At 33.7% G+C, this 26,309-nt stretch overlaps 1 protein-coding gene across 1 annotated transcript in view; it reads right to left on the minus strand.

The window, feature by feature from the left end:
- Nucleotides 1-382: 382 nt before the first annotated feature.
- The window catches only part of LOC108914880 (ribonuclease H2 subunit B), a 41,842-nt gene continuing 15,915 nt past the window's right edge, over nt 383-26,309 (minus strand). Inside the window, exons 3-4 of the mRNA XM_018720796.1 lie at nt 8,381-8,520; nt 383-1,029 (exon numbers count right to left, since the gene is read on the minus strand). Of these exons, the coding sequence (XP_018576312.1) occupies nt 547-1,029; nt 8,381-8,520 (623 nt within the window). The 3' untranslated portion in view covers nt 383-546. The remainder of the gene's footprint in view (nt 1,030-8,380; nt 8,521-26,309) is intronic.

Consider the following 26,309-nt stretch of genomic DNA (forward strand, 5'->3'; position numbering starts at 1 on the left):
CAAGTTGCTAATTTTGTTTCCTTAAAAGGTTAGCAGCCCACTTCTTTGATTTCATTTTAATTAATATGCCATCGCCATTAAAGGAACCGAGACTGTATTAAAGTAATTTTATTTTCATCCAAGAAAACTATCCTTGAGGTTGAGGAATGGTGTGCATCCGTTACCAGACACCTTGCATAGTTAGGGGTAGAAACCAGTCCACTTTGGGACCCTCAAATCAGTTATGTCAAAAGTCACTGGAAAAGGTTCACACTTGAAATAAAATAATAACTAATTCAACAACGGATAAGAAGAATGAGGTCGAATTGTTTGGCTGTCATTTGTTATATTGTTACCCAAAATAAATTAATAAATAATGAAGATAGTAAATAAAATTGCCACATTAAATAATACACATTTATATTACAACTACTACAAAAGATACAAAATAATAAACTAGTGATTTGATTAATAATCATCTTTAAATACTGAATTGTTTAAATTCTACGGTATGAACGTTTTATGTCACAACTTTATAAAAATTTACCTAGATTCTAACAGTCACAATTAAGTTCTTTTAAAAAATGAGTTAATCGTTTTGCTACCACTTGCAGCTTTCAACCTTGCCTTTTCTTTAGAAGATGGTATTGTATTTTTCACTAGTTTTGAATCTGATTTACTTAGGTCTAATACAATTGGAATTGCATTTTTATTTTGTTCAATTTTGACCTTTTTTGCGTCACGTTCTGGTATTAGTAAACTTTTCCTTTTTACACCCAGATTATCTTCAGGAAGATTTAAATATTTAAGTAATTTTCGACTGTCGTTTTCCATTAAATATTCAGAAACAATTCCATGAGCATACCTCAAATAAATATCATTATCTGATATATCTTTTGATGATTTTATACATGTTGAGGAAACTGCTCCACCAGGTGTAACATGAATATTTTTTTGTTGTAATATTTCAGCTACTCTCTCAGTTTTTTTCTTAAGCCATGAGAGTGTTTTTTCTTCATTATATTTGAATGCATTTAACTCTTCATCACCCTAAATCAAAATAAAAAATGTCATATACATTTTATACATATGCAGGGTGTCCAGAAAGGTCATGTCATAAATGAAGGGATATACAGAGGAGGTCAAAGTATATGTAGTACTTCATATAAAATTTTTTCCTATCGGGCTTCGTTGTGGAGTTATTTGCCTTCAAATAAAGAAGTTTTAAAAACAAATTTCAGTTATAACTTCTAAGTCGTTACCATGACAACAATGAAATTTGGTCAATTAAAGTAACTCATGGCAATGTTCATTTCCAAGTTTAAACTGATATTCAGTATGCCTGGATTATACAGGAGCAGACGAAATTATCCACTTAAATTTATATATCTTTGACAGCGTTGTCAAATTTGACATTTTTTTTTCATAGTTCGATTGCTCTCTCACTTTGCTAAAAGAAAAGAAAAAGGTATACCGTATATCAGTCGATATATTGTACTGTTTTTGAGAAAATCGAATTTTATTAACATACATTTATTGTATCAAAAATATGATACTAACATTTTTGTAAAAATTTTGGTTTCTATAGAATTAAGAAAAAGAGAACTGTTAAGTAAGATGTGCACCTTGAATTCAATGCATTTTCTAAAATTGCTCAATCACCTCTGCTTTTCTTGAAATAACATGTGGTAATCATTTTTAATGATATCGGCATATGTAATTATGACATTTAATAATTCTTCCCTGCTAATTATAGGTGTTTGATAAACAATACTTTTAAGATAGCCCCAAAGAAAAGATCGAGATGGGATTAAGATTGGGAGACCGAGGCAGCTGCGGATAAGGACTACCTCGACCGATCCATCGATGGGCAAATGTAGTACTTAAATAAGCCCTGCTAAAATGAGGTGGTGCACTATCAGGCATAAGCCACATGTTATTTCAAATATTTAAAGGGACATCTTCCAATAACCTGTTAAGGTGTTCTTGCAGTAAATATATGTATTTAGAGATGTTTTAAAATCTTATGAGCTTTGACCTTTATATGCGCAGAAACATAATTCCGACCGCCGCCTAAATTATTCTACGTCCTAAAAACATTACACCTATTATTCACAGTCTCTCTCGAGCTCTAGCGTAAACAAGCCTTTGATCCGATTACAAATATCATAATAAAATGCCCTATTCTTTATTATTTTAATTTAAACAATAAAAATATATATAACGAACGTTCGCCAGTTGACTTTATTGATGCCCGAGCGCCTTAGTTCATTTCTAATTTGTAATGAGGCACGTGTTCTAATTCTGAGTCAATGTTTTCACAACGTGCTTATTAGAAGAATTATGGGGATACGCCACGCCTTTCGCGCATTTCGCGGCTCATGAGATATTAAAAGATCTCTACCCCCCTTTAAAGTGTCATTAATGATATGTAGTCCCACTAAGTAGTTTCCAAATATTCCCATCCATACATTATTGATAAATTTTTGTTGGTGTTTTGTCTGAATAATAGCATGGGGATTTTCGTCACTTCAAATATGCAAATTCTATTTGGAAAGCGCTTAGCGTAAATTCGAACAGCTTCAGAAGCTGCAAATTTTTCATAGTTAGAATCCTCCATGAATCAACAAATGGTGTCAAAATAATTTATGACAAATATCTAACTGCTAATTATACATACTTGTTGACAGTGATCTCAATTTCCAAAGAAACCAAAATTTTTACAAAAAAGTTAATATCACATTCTTGATACAATATATGTATGTTAATAAAATTCAATTTTTTAAAAAACGGTACAAGATATCGACTGATATATGGGTATACCTTTTTTACGCAAAGTGAGAGAGGAATCGAACTATGAAAGAAAAATGCCAAATTAGGCAAGGCTGTCAAAGATGTATAAATTTAAATGGATAATTTCGTCTGCTGCTGTATAATCCAGGCATACTGAATATCAGTTTAAACTTGGAAATGACCATTACCACGAGTTACTTTAATTGACCAAATTTTATTGTTGTCATAGTAACGACTTAGAAGTTATAATTGGAACTTGTTTTTAAAACTTCTTCCTTTGAAGGCGAATAACTCCACAATAAAGCCCGATAGGAAAAACTTTTATATGAAGTACTACATCTATTTTGACCTCCCTTGTACACTCCTTCATTTTTGACATGACCTTTCTGAACACCCTGTATAAAATATTGTTGGAACTTTACACGTTGTAATATAAATTCTAATAATGTGCAAGATATTTGAAAAGAAGAGAATCATAACCTAAATTAGTTTAAGTATTATTTTTAATACCAAAAAAAAAATATGAGTAAATTGAAATTCATTCATCAAATATTTGGAATCGTAAATTTACAAGAATTCACTTTGTTTTGATTTCCAAGAGAGCCTTTTATAATTTTACAAAGCACTTAAAAAATATGAAAGCCAGGACAAGAACTGAATATTTAATAATTTGAATTAAACTTAATAAAAATACATTAAATTAAGTTTTTAGAGTAAATTATTAAAACTAGATAACATTATTTAGAATTTATAAATAAAAGCTAGAAATTAATGAAATTGAATTTAGTCCAATCCGCTGAGCAGTGACAAATAAAAAAAGATTGCTATTGTCACATAAGCTACAGTCCGTACAATAGTTGTTGACATAGAATTATAAGAAAATAATAAACTTTAATAATTTACCGGGGTAGGGGCATGCCTTCCCACTAAACATTTTTCAGTTTCTGACATGTTTCAGAAACGTTTCCATTTTTCTTGAAACGTTTCATAAAAAATCCATGCAACGTTCTGGTAACGTTCTAGAAGCCCAAGGTGTCCTCCCCAAAATACGTTTCCAATGAAACGTTTCAAAAAATTGGTTTCAGTAACATTCTTTTTATGTTCCATTTATGCCCTCGATATTTTTGTTTTACACATATCGTTTTAAACATTTTGCATCAATATTCATTATTTTATATGCATCTTACAATTACCACAACTGCACACACTACAAATTATCACATAAAATAGCGTCAAAGTAAAGATGAATAACAACGAAACCAAGCAAACTGACAAACCGCAAACCTAACCTAACATAATACGAATTGAAACGACACACGGGAAACAAATAAACTCGGGCTGTTACGCGCAGTCTACGCAAGTCACGAACATACATTTTTTCTAGACTTGTGTTATAAATATGCTACCACATTTTTTTTTCTAATTATGTCTTTATATAACAAAGGCAAATAAACTAACGCTTGAGAAGGATTGGGGATTGAGAGCAAAATTTAACTAATGCCGAATGCCGAATGTTCCATAAGATAAGCAAAAATAGCAAAGGGTTGTTCGTCTGTTATGTTTCCGAGATCGAAAGGGAATGTTTCAAACTCTCTTCAATTGTAACGTTTCGGCTATGTTTCACTAAATAAGTTTTCAAGTGCTACATTTCTGTAATGAAACAGAAACGTTTCTAGTTAATGTTTCAAATGTTTAGTAAAACATCTCATTTGCAACGTTTCATTTACGTTTCGTGTTTAGTGGGTTGGTATTTTCTGCCAGTCTTCTACCTCGGATGTTGAAGAAAGTGACGCAGAGGTCCTCTTGGAATTCTATCTCAACAAATATCGTACGGGCTATAATTTTTCCAAAAGTTAGTTTTAAAGCAAAAAAGTGAAATGTAAAAGTTTTAAAATAAACCAGGCTATTAGAATATTCAAATTTTGTCAAACAAAAAATTGTAGCAAAAATAACTTATGCTTTTTCAACCCCCTCCAAGGGGCAGAAATTTTTGAAAAATTGTTGAGAGGTTGTACATGGAAATTTTGAGAGGCTGTAAAGGGGTGAACATTTTACTAAGGTCATTCTTTTTAGCTGTAGATTCACCATTTGTGCTACTTCTTTTGAAAACACCTTGCGTGTATATATGTATACAGGGTGACCCATTTTAATGTCCCACCCCAAATATCTCGAAACCCGAGCAGAATGAGGAAAAATGTTTTAGACAAAAGTTATAGGGTTCGGAGGGGGACATACGATGGTGACCTTGAAAATTACCTTGAAGTCGATTTTCAAGGTCAAACGAGGGTCAACTTCGATTTTTCAAATGAAAACCCCTATTTTTTATTGCAGGATCGTATTCTACGGAAAAAATACAACCTTTTTGCAGGAAACTTTTTTTCGAAAATGCATTTTTTCCGAGTTTTTCACGAATTTCGTTCATCATGTTGTTTGAAGTGTCAGATGGATCCTGGCTGGGATTCATGCATTACTCACTGCCTGAGTCTTCAATGCTCGAGAGCAGGGCAACGGAACTTATCAAATTGTCAAATTTTTCAATCGTTCGGTACGATCCAATAATCAGCATTACCGCGAGAGCGAAGAGACCGAGCGAGAACGTGCCATCGCGGAACTCCCGGGCCCCTACCGCATGTTCGAAGACGCTTGAAGATTACATGAGCAGGGAGCTGCTCGCTACCTCATGTGCCCCTACCGATCGCGCTGCTGCCGGAAAAGAGAAAAACAGAAAATAACACAAACTTGGCAAATCAACACACATGAGACTGCTAGAGTTCTCTGAGGAGAGGAACGGGGGCGTGCGTTCCCCTCGATTTTTTGGCAGCAATTTTATCCTTGTCTTGAACTGTTCCTCTCACACCTTTGATTTTATCAGGTGAAAATTGTTTACAGCTATTCAAAATAATAGAGAAACACACGCGCCCCCTCTTCACTTTGTACAGACGATCCTTATGTGTGTTAATTCGGAGAGTTGAAATTTCGCTGTTCCGGATTAGTTACACAACCACCGTTGTATCGAGTACTACTGTTTCTGGTGAAATAATACCTAGTAGACAGTCTGTCCTAGTGGTCAATAGGATCCATCTGTCACTTCAAACAACATGACGAACGAAATTCGTGAAAAACTCGGAAAAATGCATTTTCGAAAAAAGTTTCTATTTTTTTCCGTAGAATACGATCCTGCGATAAAAAATAGGGGTTTTCATTTGAAAAATCGAAGTTGACCCTCGTTGACCTTGAAAATCGACTTCAAGGTCATTTTCAAGGTCACCATCGTATGTCCCCCTCCGAACCCTATAACTTTTGTCTAAAACATTTTTCCTCATTCTGCTCGGGTTTCAAGATATTTGGGGTGGGACATTAAAATGGGACACCCTGCATATGCAGGATATTTCAGTCACAATGTCATTAATTTTAGCCACATGCTCGCAAGGCCTAAAACAGAAAATCGAGAAAAAAATTTCTTCTCAAAATTACCCCTTAATTTGCGTTAACTCGGCGCTCCACTTCGTAATAGGGAACGCGAAGCACAGGCCGGTGGAGTACACGGCAATCGAACGTTGTAGTGAAATAGCTGATTTCCTAGTCGTCGTATCGTCCAGGTTTGCAATTGCTTTCAAAATCAAAAGTGCAATTGATCTCAACTTTATTAAGACTATGGACGAATCAGTGAATTTTTAGCAGTATTTCTCATTTTAAATAAGTAGGTACCATACATGTCTGAAAAGTAATGTTATACTATTGTATAACTTATTAGGTATTCGTACTACAAACTGAATAATTACCTACTTGGACTAAAAAGTGAAAGATACAAAAAGAGGTATTCTTGATAAAAGTTTTTGCTTGTTTAGAAAATACCCATGACGAACTTCAATTTTGTCGTACAGGGTGGGTCAAAAACGCAAAAATGTTATTTTGCGTAAGAGTAAACTTACCTTATTTTGTACGAACAAGGCATTCTTGATATAAGTTTTAACTTGAAAAATAAATAAGAGTCGCTATCAAAAATTCATGGAACAATTTAGCGAATAATTTGAAGGAATAAGTCGGATAGCAATCTGCAAGATAATAAAAAAACTGGTTCGGTTTTAAACCTCAAAAAGAAAAAGAATATGACCATAACGATGCTGCAGTTCTGCAGTCTGTTAGAGAAACTCCTGTGATGTCTCTTAGAAATCGTGCTAAACAGTAAGAAGTTGTGAAAAAAAATCATATTAAGATTTTAAAAGAAAATAAAATATTTCCATTCAAACCACACTTTAATCAAACATTGGAAGAGGAAGATGAAGCGAAAAGACTAGATTTTTGTTTGTGGGTAGGAGACAAAATTTTAAATTGAAATATTGATTTTTATAAGTTTATTATGTTTTCTGATGAATGTACATTTTCTACTATTGAAACTGTAGCATCCCAGGACATCAGGTACCTACCGATCTCTAGAAAACCCTGAATTTAGAATAATGACACCAAGACAATATTTTACAAAAGTGAACGAGTGATGCGCTATATCTGTCCATGACATTATCGGCCCATATTTTTACAATAACACCTGCAATAGGATATCATATTTAGAAATGCTTGATACATTTTTTTAGCGATGAACTCAAAAATTTACCATTGAATTTTTGCCAAAAAATGTATTTTCAACAGAATGGTTATCCAGCACATCATACTCGTGAGGTAACAGAATGGCTTAACCATAGATTTGGTCCAAGATGGATTGGTAGAAATGGTCCAATTTTGTGGCTCCCAAGGAGCCCTGACTTAACCATGGCCGATATGTTTCTATGGGGCCGTTTAAAATAAATTGTTGATTCTACTCCAATACCAAATAATATTGAAATGCTAAACGGCAGAATTACCCAGGCCGTCCGTTCAATATCCCAAGAAGAAATCAGCAATTCCTTCAGATATCTAAGTAAGCAATTAGAAAAATATGTTCCATATGGAGTGGTGCTTTTGAAATTTGATATCTCCATCATATTGCTTTGCTTACTTTTTGAAACCGTGACTTACTCAATTTTCAAGTAAATATTTTTACCAAGAATGTCTTTTTCTCGTATCTTGCAAAATAAGGTATGTTTACTATTAAGCAAAATTTTAGTTTTTTAACCCATCCAAGTTGGTCATGGTGATTCATATTTTCTAAACAATTAAAAACTTTTATCATCTTTTTTTTCGTATCTCTCACTTTTTGGTTCATTTGTCCTCTTGTAAACTCGATCCGCGGACATACTGTATATAGTACTAAAAACTCATATTCAATTAATTATACAATAGTGAAAACGTTAAGAATAGGTATGAAAGTTAGGTTAGTGACAGAACAGTAAGGTAGGTCAAAATTCACTCTTGATTAAGTCAGCAGGGCCGCTCCGAAAAGGGGTTTAAATAATTATTTGAAATTTTTTTTTCAGCATAAATATGCTGATATTTTTTTAATTGTGTATTCATATTCTACACATTTTTCCCTGTCTTCCTTTAAAATTAATGACATTATGACTGAAACATCCTGTATATATAAATTACAGTGGTTTCGAAGAATATTTATAACTGTTGTTGTATTGGATAGTTTAGTATCACTTAGAAATACAACATATAAGTATGTACATACCTTTCTATCAGCTATCATAGTCAAGTATTTTAATCCACTAGATTTTAAAAGTCTTTCAGTTTCTGGAAATTCTTCATCATGCAGAAGTTGCTTCAAAGGGATAGCTTGTGTCATACAATATTTCTTTAAATATGGAAGAACTAGAAAATATATATATATATATATATACAAGGTGATTCAGTCATAACGTCATTAATTTTAAGGGAATATAGGAAAAAATGAGTAAAATAGGTACACGCGATTAAAAAAATCTTAAAATGCATATTTACACTGTAAAAAAATATTTTCAAATCGTTATTTAAACCCCTTTCCGGATTGCTCCTGACCGCTGACCCACACAGGTTTATCGAAAGTGAATCTTGACCTACCACATTATTCGGTCACTAACCTAGCTCTTATTGCGTTTTTAATCTTTAGTGAACGGTAAGAAAAAAAAAGATCATTTTACCTAGACACATGCAAAAGTATAAGAATAATAAATGTTTTAGAATGTTAGGTTTGTAATTTAGTATTTTTAATATTGCTAACGTTTTCACTATGTTTTATAACTGAATATGAGTTTTTAGTATTATGTTCAATTAATTATTCAGTTTGTAGTACGTATACTTAGTGACTTATTGCTTTTCAAGAAGTAGTATGGTACCTACCTATTTAAAATGTCAGTAAGGCTAAAACCACACTCATCCGTCCATAGCACTTTGTTAATAAAGTTGGGATCCGATGCACTTTGATTTTGAAACCAATTGCAAAATTCAAGACGACCAGGGAATTCAGCTGTTTCGCTTCAACGTTCGAACGCTCTATGGTTCCCAGTCAGAAAATGTGAAAGTGAAGTAATGTGCCGATTAGCGGAAGTTAGAAGGTAATATGCTTACCTTTTAAAAGCCTGAAAATTTTTTTTTCGATTTTCTGTCTTTATTAGGCTTTCCGAGTACATGATTAAAATTAATGACGTTATGACTGAATTACTCTGTATATCTGGCTTGTATCAGCGAAATACAGCGTTGAACTGTTTTCCTAAGTACAGTTCTGAAATCACAAGAAAACTTCAAGTAGCTTCTCTCTATCTCCCTTATAGTGTTGTATGTGGTAGTAATATTGTAATTCCTATGCGATTTTGTCAGAACATTCCTATAGAGCAGAGAATAAATTTTGATAGATATTCTGTTCGTCTTTTTTATGATGGCTTTATGATAGCTCGTTCAAGATTCCTGTTTGTAGATCCATTATCTCAAAGATCAGATCGGAGGTACTGTAGTTCTTCGTCTAAGTGTTCCAGTTCGGAGATGGCACGTGTTTGATGTACTAATGCATGTGGATTGGCTTTCTATAAACGTCGTGCTCTCCGGTGTTAAGGTTTTATTTTTTTAATCTCCACGATAAAACTAATATCGAAATATATTCCATTGATGTGGTTCAGAAATGCTTCCTTGCTATAACAATGATTGAACGTAACATGAACATAAGTTCATAGGGCCAGATAATAAATGTATTGCCAAAATAACTAAACCAACACTTTGGCTTTAGAGTTGCTGACTTTCTTAGGGAGAGCTTAAGCGTAGATATTTACCAAAGCTGGGAAATAAAGGCGGTCTTTCTTAAGTTCCTGAAGTGTCAAATTGACTACCACAGGTGTATATATTTTGAAAGCAAAACATTTTAGCATTTAGTAAATATTATCTCTTGGGCCCTCCTAGACTCTCTTCCGATGTCTTGAACCTATGGCAAGATATCAACTAGTCTTTTCAAATCTACAAATCGGTTCAGTTCCTTGAAAAGAAAATGTTCATATACAAACATAATTGTCAAAATTGCTTTTCAGATAATATGTAGTCAACTTCTCCCTCTATGACACACTGATGAGGACTAATAAGTCCGAAACCGGTTTNCAATTTTTAACATTTAAAACAACTAATACAGTAAAAAGGAGCCATGCCTTTGAAATGTGAACTATTTTTTATAACTATCAGAACCAGTTTTTTTTTTAAAAAACATCTACTAATATTCAAACTAGTAACGACCAATGATGTTAAAGAAACAACAACAGGGACATTTAGCATTACCAACCACAGTACCAACTCAACACAAGGCGGCAATTCAATCCAAATTTGAAAAAAAATCCGCCGATATCGAAATACCAAAATTTTTGGTTTAAACCTGTTGAAATCCACATTTGACGGTATATGCGCTAGTGTTATTCAACAGAAAACGTTGATACGGAAGTGCTCTACCAAATGTTACGAGCTCCTTACACAAATTTTAAAATGGCGACCTCAAAATGGCGCTTATATCAGCGAAATAGCTCGATTTTGGGTCAAGATCTGCTAATAACGCCATTTAATTGCGGTTAAGCTCATGCTATCTAACTAGAAACGTTCGTATGCAAGTGCACTACTTAATATTATATGCGCCTTACAAGTTTTCAAAATGGCGCATTCAAAATGGCGCCTATACCAGCGAATTAACACGTTTAAGGTCAAAATCTGCTGAAAACGCCAATTGATCGCTTCCATTGTCTCACTAAAAGTATTCCTTGTGTAACGCATCAGCATATGCGGTATACTCTCTTTAAATTTAAAAAATGGTGACTGCAAAACGGCACCGATATCGGTGAAATAATCTCTTCAAACTGAGTATAAACTTTTTTCAAAATAATAACGCAGCCACACAAAAAAAAGTAGTCCGTACTTTTCATGCGACATATGTTATCAGTAGTATTTTTGCCTCGTGATCACGAATCCGGTGTCAGAATTGAGCTATCACATTTCAGGAATTTCCTAACCTCAAAAAACAGGTTAAAAATAGCAAAAATTCACGAAAAAGTGCTAGGAAAACTAGAAAATTTTTTTTTACTATATTCAAATGTTCATTTATATAGTTAAGACCACGCCGAACGTGAATTAGTGGTCAGAATTGATGGTTCTTTTTCTAACCTCAAAAGTAACGGGTCAATTAAGGTCAGATATCACGAATTTTCAAAAAATAACAAATCCGCGCCAAATTTGGTATGCAGGGGTTGTCGAGGTCGCTGATCACGGATCCGAGGTCAATTTTGCGAAAATTCCAGATGGCAGATCCAAGATGGCCGACCAAATTTTCAAAAAATAACAGATTCGCATCAAATTTGGTATAAGGGGGTTTTCGAGGTCGCTGATCACGAATTCGAGGCCAATTTTGCAAAATTCAAGATAGCGGCCCACCAAATTTTCAAAAAATAACACATTCTGATCACGAATCCGAGATCAGATTTACAAAATTCAACCCGTGAATAGATCTTTTACAGAAAAAAGAACAAGATATAGCCATAGGTGAGACAACCGACGACCGACCCAGCTGTTATAGTGTCGTGAAATCACAATACAGAAGTCGGTTGTCTCACCTATGACACACTGATGAGGACCAATAAGTCCGAAACCTGTCTGTGTCTGGTGGGTTAAACTGACGTCCTAGCTGTTTTTCTACTAGGTAACACTTGTTTTCGCCATCTAGGCGACTAGTCGTGTGACAAAGTGCCTGGAAACAGGCCGCTTGTTACCATAGCAGCCATCAAACTGCTTGGTAGGAAGTCAGCACGACAGATGGAGCCATTGGTGCTCCGCGTTCTCTGTACTTCTATATATATATATATATATATCGGTCGTCGGATTGTCTCGCCTATAATACACTGATGAGGACCAATACGTCCGAAACCGGTCTGTGTCTGGTGCGATCCTAGCTGTTTTTCCACTAGATATATATAAGTAGGTATGGCGACGGTTCAGCCTGGGAAAATTTCGGGGACCGTGGGAAAGTCGGGGTCCTTTATCGGCATAGACCAAAGGTCGGCGCCGCATAGGTGTTAATTGGATTTATACAGGTGTGTCCTTGGTGAATATACGGGGGGTCCCAGGTTAGCAGTAAATTATAATTTAAGATCAACAAAAAATAATCAATATATATTAAAATCTGATAGCTCCGTCTGCGTCGCACTATCGGCCCGAAAAAGGGCCGACTTTGGATTGCAAAGGCTTCGCCCCCGGATCGCGNTAATAGATTATAAGCGATTTTGGTGATATTGTGATCAGACTATATAACTCAACCAGAAAAAGTGTCATTTTAGTGATTTGGAATATTTTTTGAGGTTAGGTACGACTAATGACTATACTCAGCGGTCGAAATTATAAAGAGTGACTCATCGCTAGCATTTGGACTAGTAAGGGGGATGAAGCGTGCCGGGAACGAAAATCCATTGGCGTGTCTGCGTAAAAGGCAACAAGATATAGAAAATATTGAAAAAAGATAATAAAACATAACATCTAATATTTTTTTACGGTTTGCTATAACCGGCACTGATTCATTTCAATCATTACAGCATTTTAAAACGTCCCAGTTGTTTTTTTTTATTTATAAATTTATTATAGCCATGGAATTAGACCCCTCGTCTACGCTTATGCTATGAAGTTTCTCAGGACGGATAAATCAAATCCGTTTACATCCACTAAAAAAGCATTTCCCTATTCCCTACCAAGTGCAAAAGACAGAGATAGAATATAGATCGACGTTCAGNCTATAATAAAACTGATAGCTGTAACATAAAAATATTACATTACTAATGCATTAAACCTTAGAAAAGGGATAAATAGTAACAACAGGACTTACCTGAACAAAATTGAATACAATTTAATCATAGTTTTAAAAAATCTCCAAAAATTTGATGAGCTCAAACAAAGTTATAAAAACAAAACACAAAATAACGCAACACACACTACATAACACAAAAATGGCAAAATTAATATATATATGGGACGTTCTTTGTCAAACGGAACAAAGCTCTGCCCAAAATTTGAGCAAATGGATTTTAATGATCTTGGGCTTAAAATGGTCGTTATTGAACCCTCTTCATAGGCCAGTGTGGCCTTTTCAAAAAATTCAAAATAGCGGTTTCAAAATTGGTTTTGAAGTAAAGCGTTAGCTAAAAATAAAAAATGCTTCAGAATTCAGTGGGTTATAGGTGCACAATGTTTGTTATTAACAGGCCTAAAAAGTTGAATAGGTAGGTAGGCGAAATCCAACATGGCGGATCCAAGATGGCGTCTGAAACTGAAAAACCATCGAAAATTGATAATCAAGACCAAAACTTATTATTTTACCGTTTAAACTCCTTATTCTGATCTCAAATGCTATAATTTCAGTACATATTTCACATACGGATTTTTAGAAATGGACAATTGAATATGGCGGTTCCAAACGATCTTCAACTGTAATAAAAACGGTGAAAAACTGTGAAATTGAATTGAAAACAATCTCAGACGATCATATTCACCGTTTACAAGTCGTCAAATGTTTGTTTTATACTACATCAGGAAATTACATATCACTAGAAGGACCCGGCAAACGTTGTTTTGCCATATAAATTATTCCTAGGATTATTTTAGTAGATTTTTCATAAAGAAATTTCACTTCTACCATTATATTATATTTAGTGTTATTCAGTGTATATCGTGTAAATATTTTTTTTATGAATGGTAATAGTAAATGTCATTATTATGGTTGATGCACAAACAATAATAATAATGGCCGAAAACTGAAGGGAGTGAGAANTTTGTGCGATGTTGCCAAATTAGATTTGTTTTCATAAAAATTTAATTTTTTTTTTCAACTGTCAGGACTGACATTTTTTGACTGTCAGAAGTCTCTAAGATTACCGTTTTCCTTAATCTTTAGATTAAAAGTGTTAATCAAGGTTTAATTTATAAAAGTTTATGCAACAATATTTACAATAATTTTTATTTATCCACAGATATTAAATACACATTTTGAACAAGTATTAAAATTAAATAAACCACTGAAACTGCCACTACCCTCATTCTTGGAGCAATTCTCAAAGCAGTCAAATACGTTTTCATTAATAGTTATATTATTTTTAGATGTGAAATCAGAAATGACGACGATGCTTGGTTTATCATTACCACTATCAACTTTCAGTATTCTTTTTTTTTATTCAAAAGTGAGTCTTCAATCTAGCCTTTCGCGACATTGCTCGATCTCCATCCGTATTTTTTAAGACAAGTGAGGTCACCGCCGTCAACTAAAAGGGTAGTAGACGTTCGTTGTAATGGGTGTCCACTGCACTCTTTCCAGTTGTCCAGCTTCAAAAATTTTGCCACTTGCCAGACAGCATTCATTTTATGAAAGCCAACCACCATTGGATGACACTTTTCACTAACATATCTGAGAAATAATTGATATTCTATCAATTGGGTGGACGGAAAGCAACATATTTTCAATAAAAATTTAGATAATCATCTCCCAGCATAGTAAAAGAGACCACATTCTCTTGGTTTTGGTGTTGCGAATTTTTATAATTAAGGCGGATTTCACATCTTTGGCATTATCAATTGTTAAATTGACTAATTCATCAGAACGGCATGTGCCTGCAACCATCAATATTAGGACGACCTATTTTTTTTAAATTTTGTTCTTTTATTTTTAAGGCGTTTACCTTCATAATCGAATATAAATTATCAGGTTCACTATTCAAAAAGCAATCAACTTGCTCCTTTGTAAATACTCACAATTTTTTCGGGACACAATCTCTCATTTTGTCTTTTGAGAAAAACACGTAACTGAATATTTGCTTATATTAATCCCCTTCTTTATATCCAACGTTGACCACAACACTGAATATTGTGACCAAAGCATTGACGGTTACATTTTATTTGCTAAGTTTGTGAAGTACACCATCAATATATCTTCTGAATACAACTTAATGTTTTTTCTTTACACTTATCCATAAAACGTTGGTAGACTCATTAATAAATTTCTCGAGATTTCTTTGGGAGAAGATTCAAAGAAACCTCTTTCACACGCTCAAGTATCTCCTCAGGTACACTTAAATCTATATATACCGGATGACCACGAGATTACTACCCTGCAAAATTGAAAACAACTGATCGTCACTTTCAGTTTGACCGAAAATGCCCTAAACTTTGTTATTTCATATGGAACACCCTGTATATTATTTTTGTTTTCAATTCTGCAGAAGAAACTAACACTAAAATATGCATTATGTCCTATACCTATCTTTGACAGTTCCGAGAAAATCGCGCTTTAAAATGTCAAATGTGTCATTTATAAAATCCTTTTGAAACAAAACAAACGAAGAAAAGAACAAAGTCATATGATATCTTTAACTTATTTTAGAAGTACTAAAGTCTGATATCATAAAAAAGTCGCACTTCCGGCACATCCGGAAAATCTCATCTTTAATAACAAGTAACTGCAATAATTTTAATGGAATGCCCTACAACTAATTGAGAATTCGTATTCTACAAACAGTTTCGAATCATTTTTATGTACACTTCCATATACCCAAAGTTCGGAGTTTTTGAGATATTAAATGTTTAATGTAAAAATGTCATCTGAACGATGCATAAATGGAAAACGATATAATCAGCCAATGCATAGATCAGAGGTGCCTAAAAATCTTAATTTTAATATGGTTGCTATGACAGGCTTTTGTTAGGAAGTACATTAGTGATAAAATTAGTCCCCCTATCTATTCCTTATAGGTGAGGTGGGGGGGGGGGGTAACCCGTTTTTTTATTACAGATTCGGATTCTACAGATAAAAGTACGTAGGATATGTATGAAACATTTTTTTCCATTCATGATAGATAGCGCTGTAATTTAATTTTCTGCAATATGTTTGCAATAAAGAACACCACGTTTTATAACCAAAAGTTTATTGAAAATTTTGAGTAACTGGGAAATTGTTATCTGTAGAAATATAAATGACTGGTGAATAAACTACTACCAGGGAAATAAGGAAACAATTAGCTTTTTCACTCCGAGATTTTTTTATAAAAAAGTGTATGTTTTGAGGTCAGAAAATATGTGTCACATATGCAACCACCAGCAGGGTTTTGAGATATAGACATATACAGGGTATCCTACTGGGATCTGCGTCGATAGATATCTAGGAAAGTACTGCTCCAAAAAATTTGAAAATTTGGCAATAGCTATGTCCCCTGGTGTGAACACAACTGAAATATATAGAACTCTCCAGCACTTCCGGTTATACCGGAAGTCGACATCAACTTCGTTATTTTAAATGGGACGCCCTGGGGTAATAGATATACATTTTTTGCAAGGGTTTGCGTAGGTGTCCACAACTTTTTCCAGGAAATTGATATCAAGCTGATTTTTGGTATTCGTAATGAACTTAGATGACATTAACTTATGGTAGGTATATCTTAAACCATTTAAAATATTATACTAAGCATTTCATTTTCGCTGTTACATTTTGCCAATGCCAAACAGCTATAACTTTCTTAAGTTAAATGGAATACCCTGTATTTTATTGCTCTGACTTGTACACACTAAAATTCGCTTTCAAGCCATATAAGCATTGTTAGGGTTGCGATCACTACTTTTGGAGATATTTGCAAATTTCTACTATTTTCGCAGTTTTCATCATATCTGGGGTGTTATCAAAATTGCCTTGGATATAAACATGTCAAAAATAACAAAAGTGACTTGAATTGTGTCAAATATTGTTGTGTTGTGTCACTAAACTAAACTAAAATATCATAAACTCGTTATAAACATTTATTACTGTAATAATTATGCCGGCGCGTTATAATTACTCAAACAAAGATTATTTTAATTTGTTTGTTATTTATGGACAATATAACAAAGTTTTAATAAGAAATTGCGAAACATTTGCCGCTCGATATTGGCAAAAATGGAAGCCATCCCTGAATACTGCGAAAAAAATTACTGAACACTATAAAAACTTTGATACCATCAAAGCAACAATTTAAAAAATTAGGACTGTTGCTGTGCAACATCAAAACCTATACTATAGAAACTAAATAATAAAGTATTAATAATGTATTTATTTTAGAAAATGTTCAAAATTAAGCCCTTGAACTTCATGGCACTTTTCGTCTCAAGAATAAATTTTCATTTTCTAATTGAGTTCACATTTAATTTATTATATGCATTTCAAACTCTTTCCATGTAATTCTCCATGGTTGTTGGAGTATTGTAAACTTTTTAATGGTACCCCATATAAAATAATCCAACACCGACAAATCTGACGAACAAGTTGGCCATATGAAAGGTCCATTATTAAAGTGATCGCGAAATACCTCTTGCAATAAATCATTAATTAGCTGACTGTTATGGAGAGGAAATGAGTCTGTGTTCGGGTAAATTATCCATATACGTTTGTACAAAGTTGCGTAAGATGTTTAAATATCCTTCACCTATAATAAAAGTGAATTTAAATTTTAAAATTATAAACCTATTTGTAACTTACCGTTTAAATTTCCTTCATAGAAATGTACAGCCGCCACCTTATCATTTCTTACTGCACAGTAAACATTGCGACATGGAGATTAGTATCATTCCAATAGTGTGAGTTATGGCGATTACACATGCCATTTTTTGTAAATTTTGCCTCATCGCTCCAAATTATGTTATCTAAAAATAGTTCGTTCTCATAATATGAGGTCAAAATAAATTCACTAAACATGAGTTGTTTTGGAAAATCAGTTTTTTTCAAGTGCTGGACTATGGAACTAGAGTATGGATGAAATTTGTGTTTCTTCAAAATTCAGTGGAATGAATTTCTGGCAATCCTGATTCTATAGCAGCTTGTCTTACTGATAATGTTGGATACGCAGTAAAGTATCCCAAAACTGAAATTTCTACAGTTTCATCATTAACAACAGGCTTTCTTCTTTTAATTTTTGCTTTGACGGAATTAAAATTTGCAATAATTTGTTTCATAGTATACTTGGCTTCCGTTCCGTTTTTGCGGATATCGAGCAGCAAATGTATCGCAAGTTCTTGTTCAAACTTTGTCATATTGTCCATAAGTAATAAACAAATTTAAATAATCTTCGTTTGAGTAATTTAACGCGCGCGCGCATAATTATAATTATAGATGTTTATAACGCGTTTATGATATTTTAGTTTAGTTTAGTGACATGACATATAACAATATTTGACACAAGCCAAGCCGCTTTTGTTATTTTTGACATGTTTATGTCCAAGACAATTTTGATAACACTCCAGATATGATGAAAATAGTAGAAATTTGCAAATATCTCCAAAGTAGCAATCGCAACCCTAACAATGCTTATATGGCTTGAAAGAGAATTTCAATGTGTACAAGCAGAGCAATAAAATACAGGGTGTTCCATTTAAGTTAAGAAAGAAGTTATAACTGTTTGACTTTGTCAAAATGTAACGGCGAAAATGAAACGCTTGGTATAATATTTTTGAATTTAAGGATATACCAGAAGTTAGCGTCGTCTAAGTTCTTTACGAATACAAAAAATCAGCTTGATATTAATTTCTTGGAAAAAGTTGATGACACCTACGCGAACATTAGCATACGTTTTCTTCAAAAAATTTATATCTCGAAATCTCTTACTCCATACACACAAAACAACCATACGTCCCATTTAAAATAACGAAGTTGCTGTCGACTTCTGGTATAACCGTCAGTGCTGGAGAGTTCTAGATACTTTAGTTGTGTTCGCCCCAGGGACATTGCCATGTTTCCAAATTTTCAAATTTTTTGGTACTTTCCTATATATTTTATCGACGCAGTTTTCGGTAGTCCACTTTTTTTTATCAAACTTCAAGAATCAATACATCATCAAAAAATAATGCTAGTTTGTTAAATAAACTATACCCAACAAATGTTTCCTGTTTAAGATACAGCACGTTGAAGTTTCCCAAAGAAAAAATTATTTTTCGAATTTTTCTGTAAGTGGTGAAGTTTCACCCGTAAGATTTTTATAAATGATTTGGCACTGTACGTGTGGTCTTTAGAGAATTTTTAAATTTTTTTACTTTACCAGTGACAGAGAAAATAGGGGTTCCTATTGCTTTAGTAAAAAAATATTAGTACGCCACTGGTTTTAAATTTAAAAAACAATATTTTTTGGATTCTCCCTTTAATTTGGGACAAAAAATTATCCTTGTAAGTTTTTGTAAATATTACTATTTTCAAATAAAATTTATCGAAGTACTTGTTTTTTATTATTATTATTATTATTATTATTATTATTATTATTATTATTATTACAAAAAACTTACAAATTACAATTGAATTAACGACAATAAAATAATTGCTATCAATTCAATTAATATTTAATAAAACTATTGAAAATAATTACAGCTACATAACATCTAACGAAGTTGTTCAAAATGTCCGCCTGCTGCATTAATACACATTTCACATCTTCGTAGAAAAGAATTTATTCCCGCGATGATTTCATGTGGCTTCTGCTTGAGATTGACACAGGTGTCTATTATTCTTCTCTGCAACTGATTTCCGTCTTCAATTGGTACAGAGTAAACATCATCTTTCAAAGTTTCCCATACATATGGCAAACGATCTATCCAGCGGTTCTGATAATTTGGAATCATCCAGTGAGAAACTATTTGGCCAGAGTGAGCGGGAACCAGGAATCTTTGGTTTAAGGGAATAACTCCATTAATTGAAATGTTAATTTCCAAAAAATTAGCAAATTTGAACTGAATTTAGTCTTGGAGGTAATACATAAAGTCCACAAATATTTCCACCCATCACACCTAACCAGATGTTGAAACTAAATTCTTGCTGGTATGTATCAGTGTCTCACTTCATAAGGATTTTAATGGGCCCAAATATGACTGTTGATGTTGTGATAATTAAATGTGCCCCTTCTTGTAAAACAAGCTTCATCGGTTCATAAAATGTTTTGAATAACTTCATTGTTATACTGCCAACGGTTTAAAATCCAGCGACAAAAGCTTAACCTTCTTTCAGCATCTTCTGGATGCAGATCTTGTACGGGATTGAAGATTGAAGTGATATGCACGTTGATGGTCTTTATGTAATGCTCTTAGAATCTTTGATTTGGATACCTGTACTTGACAGGATGCGCTTCTGCTACTTGAACGCGTGTTATTATAAATGTATCAATTATGTCATTGTCACTTTTGCTTTGCCTTCTATTTCTCCGTCCTACACTGTAAGAAAAGTTGGACTTATTTGCACTCAATTTCACACAATAATGTAGTATAAATTTCTGTACACATCCGATTGGGTGAAATTTTCATTTATTAGTATAAGTACAGTCGACGCAACATAAAGGTTTCCAATCTGAATCGTATTTTGTTTGAAATATGACGGCTTAACCGCTTGTCTATATGAGGCGTTCCCATTAGACTCGCGCGGCAATATTTTATTTTAAATTTTAAAGTGACAGGTGTCAATTTTGTAGGCAGAAAACCGTGATTTAGTTAGATATTTCAGAGTGATTTATTAGTAATTTGGACAGTGATTAATTTAATAGCGATTAGTTGAGTTGTATTTAGTGATTCTGTAGTGTACAGAGTAGTAAGTGTGAATAGTTAAAAAAAATGGCTCAACTCTCCCCTCGTCGCAGAAGTCGGGCGATTGCAATGCTGGAAAATGGTTGGTCAGCAAGAGGTGTTGCCAGAGAACTTCATGTGAGTCACACATCTATAAATAAACTGCATCGTAAATGGGAAATTGAGTTGTCAGTTGATCGTCGACCAGGAACAGGAATCAACAGAAAAACTACCGAAGATCAAGACAGAGCGTTGGTAGCACACGTGCGAGAAAATCCATTTACAGATATGCGTCACGCAATAGAGGCAACGGGCTTCCCCGGTTATAAAAATACAGCTACAGCAAGATTAAAAGAACAAGGACTTTTTAATTATACGGCTCCTAGTAAAGAACTTCTAACAGTCCAGCATCGTGAAAGAAGACTTCAATTTGCCAGAAATTATATTCAACAGGGGCAACAGTTTTGGAATAATGTCATATTTTCCGACGAAAATTTCAAATCCAAAGTTAAAGTCTATCGCCCAAAAAATCAGCGATTTCATCCCAGATATGTCTGCGAAAGAGCTCGTAGCGGTCGCTTTTCTGTGCCTACTTGGGCATGGATATCAGATGCCGGACCCGGAGTTTAACAGGCCTTCAGTACCGCACTATATTATCCGATATCATGGTACCCTCAGTTTCAGTATTCCACAGGTATATTCAGTATTCATTTTTCAGCACGATAATTCACCAGTGCATACATCAGCTGTAGTTAGGGCATTTATGAAACAAAATAATATAAACGTTCTTCCTTGGCCAGCTAAAAGTCCCGATTTGAACCCGATTGAAAATTTATGGACTTCTGCAATGCGTCAGTTGAATGAACAATATGACGATATTCCACCAAATAGAGATACGCTCTGGGAACGTATACAAAATATTTGGAACGGTATAGACGTGAATTATATACGACGCCTTGTTACATCTATGCCAAACAGATTACAAGCCGTTATTGATTCGGATTGTGGTTGGACAAAATATTAAGTGTGTTTTGTTTTTTCGTTGTTTATAAAATGATGTCAAAATAAGTAAATAAGTTCATAACATTATGGACCCGGCTTCCATTCTGATAGATGTAAAATTTAAAAAAAAATCCTGTTTTTCTAAATATTTCGATAAAGATATTACACTGAGCTTATAATATAAGCGTATAATATCTTAAATCGTTTTCGAGATATTTAGAAAAAACCGGATTTTAAATTTCCTCGACATCTATCTCGGAAAGGAAATATTTCCGGACCCATGTTATGAACTTATTTACTTATTTTCACTTCCAGAACACGTCTTTAAAATATTTCCCTTTCCTCCCGAAACTGTATAAATGTAAAGATATAATAAAACTATAGTTTACAATATTTTTTTATTTTGTTGCCTTCATGACCTACCTACCTACTTTCTGCAGAATATGACAAATTCTTATGACAAAATATTAATTTTCTCAGGGACAAGAAAAATAATGTGGCAAGAGAAAATAATTTCAAAATCTGTATACTCTTCTCTTTTTATAATGCATATACTAAAGGCCTATAATTTTTTGTTGTGTCGTCACACACGTGGCTACACAAAAAAAATATGACACGAGACACGCCCCTAATTATTGATGCCGCCTAAAATTCCTATTAATAGTCCACCGGCTCGCCCCTCTAAAAGTAGTATGCCTTTTAGGTTGAAAACCTTTATGTTGCGTCGACTGTACAACTAAAATTTTACACTGAAACTATCAGTTTTAGTTCAAATATTATCAAAAGTGTGTAAAATTACCCATTATTGACTGAAAATGTACTCAATGATTTCACTCAATGGATTCACTTCATACCTTTTTGCTTTCACTCAGACCGATGGCGATGTTTTTAGTGTAGATTTTCATATCTCTTACCTAAACCTAATTGTATAAATCTAATATGAGTATCAATAAAAACTTGATAAGTCGGAGTTCTCCTACTCAGAAAACGCCTTCGATATTCTTGAACAGATTGCTCACTGACTTTACATTTAAAAAATAATTATTTTTTGGATTCTCCATTTAATTTGGAACAAAAAATTATCTTTGTAAGTTTTTCGTAACTATTACCATTTTCAAGTAAAATTTATTTACTTATTACTATACAATACACATGGACATATTACTATGTGAATTCATTATTTACTATGTTATTGTTTTACTTGCCTAAACATAATTTGCCTAATTCTAATATAAGTATCAATAAAAATCGGATAAGTCGAGAGGTTCTCAAATCGTAAGACGCCTTCGACATTCTTCAAGATTCTTTGGTGCCGCTATCGCAATTTCCGTAAATGTATTAATGCCAATTATTAAAAATCAAATGACTTTGACAAACAATACGTACTTGTAACATCGTAACAAATAATCAGTTTGCAGAAGAAATTATAATGTGCTAGTAATTTTATTTATTAAATCGAATTAACCAGCAAGTATTTAGTTTCAGCATCTAGTTAGGTGTGATAGGTGGAAATATTTGTGGACTTTATGTATTACCTCCAAAGCTAAATTCATTACCATTTGCTATTCTTTTGGAAAATAAATCATTTCAATTAATGGAAGATATTCCCTTAAACCATACATATCACAGTTGGTTCAAAATGATTCCAGCTTGCTCTGGCTAAATACATAGTTTCTAACTGGATGAATGCAAATTAGGATTGGATAGGACGTTTGCCATATGAACCGTTGTTTAATGTGGAGGGACTGGTGCCTTGGCCTCCTAAATCACCAGATTTTAACCCCCTTGGCTACTATGAATGGGAAACTTTGAAAGATGATGATTACTTTGTACCAATTCGACAAGAAATCAGTTGCAGAGAAGAATAATAGACGCCTGTGACAATTTCAAACAGATGCCACATGAAATCATCGCGGGTATAAATTCTTTAATACGAAGATGTGAAATGTGTGTGTATTAATGCAGCAGGCGGGCATTTCGAACAACGTCATTAGATGTTATGTAACTGTAATTATTTTCAATAGTTTTATTAAATATTAATTAATGACTTAATAGCAATTATTTTACTGTCGTTAATTCAACTGTAATTTGTAGGTCTATTCTAATAGTAATAATAATAAGTAAATAAAATTTACTTGAAAATGGTAATATTTACGAAAAACTTACAAGGATAATTTTTTGTCCCAAATTAAATGGAGAATCCAAAAAATATATATTTTTTTAAATTTAAAGCCACTGACGTACTAATATTTTTTTACTAAAGCAATAGGGACCTCTATATTCTCTGCCACTGGTAAAGTAAAAAAATTGAAAAATTCTACAAAGATCACACGTACAGTGCCAAATCATTTATAAAAATCTTATGGGTGAAACTTCATCACCTACAGAAAACTTCGAAAAATAATTTTTTCTTCGGGAAACTTCAACGTGCTGTATCTCAAAAATTAAACATTTGTCGGGTATAGTTTATTTAGCAAACTAACATTATTTTTTGATGATGTATTGGTTCTGTATACAGGGTGTCCCAGACTAACGTGTACAACAGAAGTACACAGATTCGTGGACATAAAATAGTCAGATTTAGGCTAATTCACCTATTTCCAAAATCGCTTTGTTTGGCCACTAGATAGCCTCAAAGTTCGTGAAAATTTTTTGAATTTTGTAAATAACTCGAATACGTATTATATGATTTTGATTATTTTGGGGTGTGGACTTTTGCTTTCAATCTACAGATTTTGGTGTTATAGTGTTTTTTAAAACTTACAACTGCTACCCATATTACAATATTGAACAAAGTGCTAGTAGGCTCTGATTTTGTAGATTGACTGTAATTCCAGTTTGATCTTGTTTGGGACAATATTATTATTGGCCCTGTTATTCTACACAATAGACTGAATGGGGAATTTGATTTAGAATTTTTGTAAAACCCGAGTTATTGGAAGACGTGCCGTTATACTCAGAGCTTACATATGGTTTATGCATGATGGCGCTCCACCACATTTCACTGTAAATGTCCGGCAGTATCTGAACCAAAGATTGCCTCGTCGATGGACGGTGGAGGGGATAATTTCCTGTTAACTGGCCTGTACGTTCACCAGAGTTCACACCTTGTGACTATTATCTTTGAGCATACTAAAAACAACAGTGCAGAATTTCACATCTAACACTGAATTGAGTTGTAGAGGCCTATCCAAAATGCCATAAATGTTTTAAAAAATAACCCTTAAGAACTGCAAAGGGTATCCTTTAACTTTCTTCGACGAATTAACTTTTGTTGTAGAAACAACGGGGGTCATTTTGAACAGTTTTTATAATAAGTTATAAGTACTGAATTTAATAACCTCAACTTTTTTACTTTTATCCAGCATTTTTTATTGTATTTGACTGTTTTTATGAATTATTTCAATAAAACTAGGCATGTTATAAATAATTCCAATTCTTCGTATATGTGTATCCATATCGAAAAATGACAAAATGAAAAGTAACATGGGAAATATTTTATCGTAGTAAACACTCATGAAGAATTGGCAGGTAGAATGACTTAAAGATCAAAATGAAATTACAGCCAAACTACAAAATCAGTGACTACCATAGTAGGATCGTATTGGATGTAAAGTAGAACAAAAAACAGTGGCGGCTCGCCAGGTGACGCAAGTGACGCACCGCTTCAGGTAAAATTTTCGTTTGGTTGTGCAACTTAAAATTATTTTTAATTTTATATAAATTTTATAATTTAGGTATAATTCTATATTGAAAATGTATTGTGTTTGTTTTATACGCAGAAATAAACAGAATAGTCGCGCGGTGAACGCCTTCTAAGAAAACATTGCCTTCGTTGAGCGCGAACATCAGCCTCGTATATACCATACAACGTATAGTATAAGCAAGTGACGAACATTGAAACAGTCTGTACGTAGCGTTGTTTACGGCAGTTGTCATGGCAACGAGGCAGCCGCCGCGAGTAAACTACGGCGGCAGCGTGGGGGAACGAGTGACGCGGAAATTGAAGCAGCACTGTCATCGCCCATCGCCTGCCTTTAAACAGTTTATACAATACGTCGCCCAGTGCACGATTATAACGGTTCTTTGTTAATATTTGTTTTGTATCAATGCTTGTAGAAGACGACCTATGCCTTATCTCGATATGGAAAAAAGGGGGAAGTCAAAAGACAAATTGTACGTTCGGAAGTTTCGGAATGAATGGTACGTGGAGTATAAGCGGTTGTGTGGAAGTGTTTATTTAAAAAAACTTTTCTGTATGTCGTGTCGTGTGGGTGTAAAGTCGGGCGTGTGGAATAAGGAGTGATTTAACACTTTTGGGAACGTTACGCGAGGCTGTCGTAACCACGAAGCTTCTTTGGAACATACAGGTTCGGAAAGTACCAATGGTCCATCTGCCGTTACATGAGAGCGATAAAGTAAGACATAGAAATCCATGCGATAGAGAAGGAGGGCTATAATGAAGGAGTCTCATAGTCACCGCCCGTAGAAATCCGTGCGATAGAGAAAGATGGCTATAATGAAGGCGTCTAATAGTCACCGCCCATTTCGCCCTTCCACAATAAGAT

The sequence above is a fragment of the Anoplophora glabripennis genome, unplaced genomic scaffold (genome assembly GCF_000390285.2).
Source record: "Anoplophora glabripennis isolate ALB-LARVAE unplaced genomic scaffold, Agla_2.0 scaffold1329, whole genome shotgun sequence".
In the NCBI taxonomy this organism is placed as follows: domain Eukaryota; kingdom Metazoa; phylum Arthropoda; class Insecta; order Coleoptera; family Cerambycidae; genus Anoplophora; species Anoplophora glabripennis.